The sequence below is a fragment of the Perissodus microlepis genome, chromosome 3, assembly GCF_051167445.1.
Source record: "Perissodus microlepis isolate ML-2025 ecotype Zambia chromosome 3, ASM5116744v1, whole genome shotgun sequence".
Classification (NCBI taxonomy): domain Eukaryota; kingdom Metazoa; phylum Chordata; class Actinopteri; order Cichliformes; family Cichlidae; genus Perissodus; species Perissodus microlepis.
In genome coordinates this window covers 40,804,089-40,806,804 of record NC_140463.1, presented here as the reverse complement: position 1 = coordinate 40,806,804, position 2,716 = coordinate 40,804,089, and the positions used below count along the sequence as shown (strand labels likewise).

At 34.2% G+C, this 2,716-nt stretch overlaps 1 protein-coding gene across 1 annotated transcript; it reads left to right on the top strand.

Annotated features, from left to right (window-relative positions):
- On the top strand, positions 1-2,171 carry LOC146391499 (uncharacterized). Its single transcript, XM_084924461.1, has 5 exons — positions 1-135; positions 289-336; positions 695-772; positions 914-967; positions 1,057-2,171. The coding sequence occupies exons 1-5, from the start codon at positions 1-3 to the stop codon at positions 1,252-1,254; spliced, it is 513 nt and encodes a 170-aa protein (XP_084780587.1). The 3' UTR covers positions 1,255-2,171.
- The last annotated feature ends 545 nt before the right edge of the window (positions 2,172-2,716 follow it).

Genomic DNA, 2,716 nt, shown 5'->3' with positions numbered 1-2,716 from the left:
ATGGCAGAAGCAGCTAACAGAACAAGAGGGCGAACTTGCTTCAGATTCATCAAGTGCTTGTTTGTCTTTATAATTCTGTTCATGTTATCACTCCTGTGCCTTATTTTCATGGCAATCTGGGCCAAGGACCAAGTGGTAAATTCCTCCTTTGTCAATCTCTTGATGTGGTAGTAATTATAGGATTATTTGCACATACATGTAAATTATTCCACTAATTAAAAGCTCATTAAATGTTGGAATTGTTCCTTTTTTATAATGGGTTATAAAAGCCACTGTTGTTCTCTCAAGTTTCAGCAAATACTGAAAAGAGTAAGCGAAGAAGTTGACAAACACAAGGTGGGTCAGTTTGCAGGTTTCTAAGTTATTAAAAGTATTTTCTTTATTAATTATTAATAAACATATTATGAAGTAATCAAATTCAGGTTATTTGTGGGGTTATTTTTTGCTTGTGATCATTTTTATTTTTACCTACCTTTACCCTTACCTTTACCTTCTTGGCTACTGTTAACTGAATGCTCAGACAATGCCATTGGTCAGTTGCAATGTTGGTCCTGGACAAATATATGTTGCAACGACAACAACACAGTAATATCAGATTGTGCAAAAGTCATACAAGTATAGTATTTCCCTGTACTTACTACACTACTCAGTATTGTGTAGTAAATTGAATTGTAACATTTTTTTTTTCCATTAGGAAGATGGCGTGTATAGAACAGCTGAAATCACAAAAATATTTGATCTCGCAAGTTCACTGGATAACAAGGAAAAACTGGTAAATTAAGATCTACCAATTTCTTAATATTGAAAATATATATATTGCAACATAAATATTACCTTCCTGTTTGATTTATGTTCCTTTTCTGTTGTTTACATTCTGTAACACATGCACTATGTTCTGTTCCTTTCCTTTCAGGAAATATTCAAGGAAACCCTTCAAATAGCGATAGAACAGGAAGAGAGACTGAAGGTGGGTCAGTTAGTCTCCAGTTTATTCTCAGAAAGTCCATAATATGAGTAGAAATACTATATGTGAAAAGTTTTATTTTTCTCCTTTAGGAAGAATCCAAGTACAAAGTGATATTGGCCTCAAAACAATTCAATGAAGAAATGAAGGAACTTTTTCCTCAATTGGTAGAAGCAATGCTATTATCATATGATTCTCCACCACTCCAGGAAATAGTTGACATCGCATTCCACGTGATGACAAATGCCAGAGCTTACTTAGACAAGAAGCTGGATTTACTGCAAGAATAGAGAACTCAGAAAAGAAAAATGAGAGGAGTAAATGATGAGCTTCAGAAAATTGCAAGAGAGACAATAAATTGAACTTGTGTTTCTGTTTTTGTTTGTTGACCTATGTAACGTATATCATGTATTTGTGAAAGGACATAATCTGAATTGTTTTTGTGACTTTCTCTAATTGTATACTTCTTAGCTGCGTAACATCTTGTCCTATAATGTTCCCTGAGTGATATTATAAAGTGAAAAGCTTCACTCCTGGTGTGAGGCCTAAGCAAGAGCACAGTTGAGCTCTTCAGTCTTGATGCAATAATGACTGCAGTAGTGAAATCTGGATCCTTGTGTAGGCAGCACAACTTGTCAGTTTTCTGCAGTTGTTTACGTTCCAGTGTTGCAGTTGTTTAGGCTGTGTTTAACTTCCTTATCACAAAGAGATCAGAAAACGGCAGACCTTCATAGCGTATGATCAGTTTTCTGTTCTGAAGCTAAACCTGAGGTTTCCAAATCTAGCTAATGCTTCCACATGTATGATCTGGTGTTGGCAGCATGTAACCAATCACAGACATGGACAGGTCTACTGGCAAGTTGTGCTCCCACCTCATGGATTCTCTGCTGACAGTATGACAATATTTTGATCATATTAGCTAATGTGATCAAAACAAAACAAAAATGTTTTGATCACATTACACAAGAATATTAAACACATAAACACATATAGTACATTGTGTGAGTGTGTGTGTGTGTGTTTGTTGATGTTTAATTTACTTCTTTACTTAGAAGCGTTTTTCTGATTAGAAAAATACTGCTACAGTGTATACCATTACATATTAACATATATTAATTTAGGTAATAAAAATTCTTGGTGATTTATGTCAATAAAGGATTTGTAACTGCGCAAAATGTGACATTTATGGCGAAATAAAGCGGTTGTGGCTACTTGGTTCTTATAAACTTGAACGGTACAGTTCTGTCATGAAAGTCCAATCAGCATCAAACAATTACAACTTAAGAAATATAATTATATTGTTTATAATGGCCTTTTTTCCATAAATTTAGCATAACATATTATGGTCATTTTTAATGTGGTCATTATCTCATAATTATGACATAATTCATGAAATATATGAATGATTAATGGGTTAAGTTATTTAGTTCAACACGAAAGTTTAATGTATGGATGAACTGAGCAGTTGTAATCACTGATTAAAGAGGTTGAAATTTGAATAATACATAAATATATTTATGAAAATCTCAATCTAAACATTTGTGAATATTTTTTTGAGTGGTGTGTATGGTGTGCTCAATACACACCCATGCAGTGAGCTAATATTGAGTATGATGATGGAGGACAAGACACTGGGAATTTCCACAGACTGAGGCTTGTCTGTCAAGAATTCCAGCACCAGTGGTCTGAGTCCCAACAATAAAAGTCCAGAAAGAGTAGTCAGACATATGCACTACAAGTCAAAACTGTGGA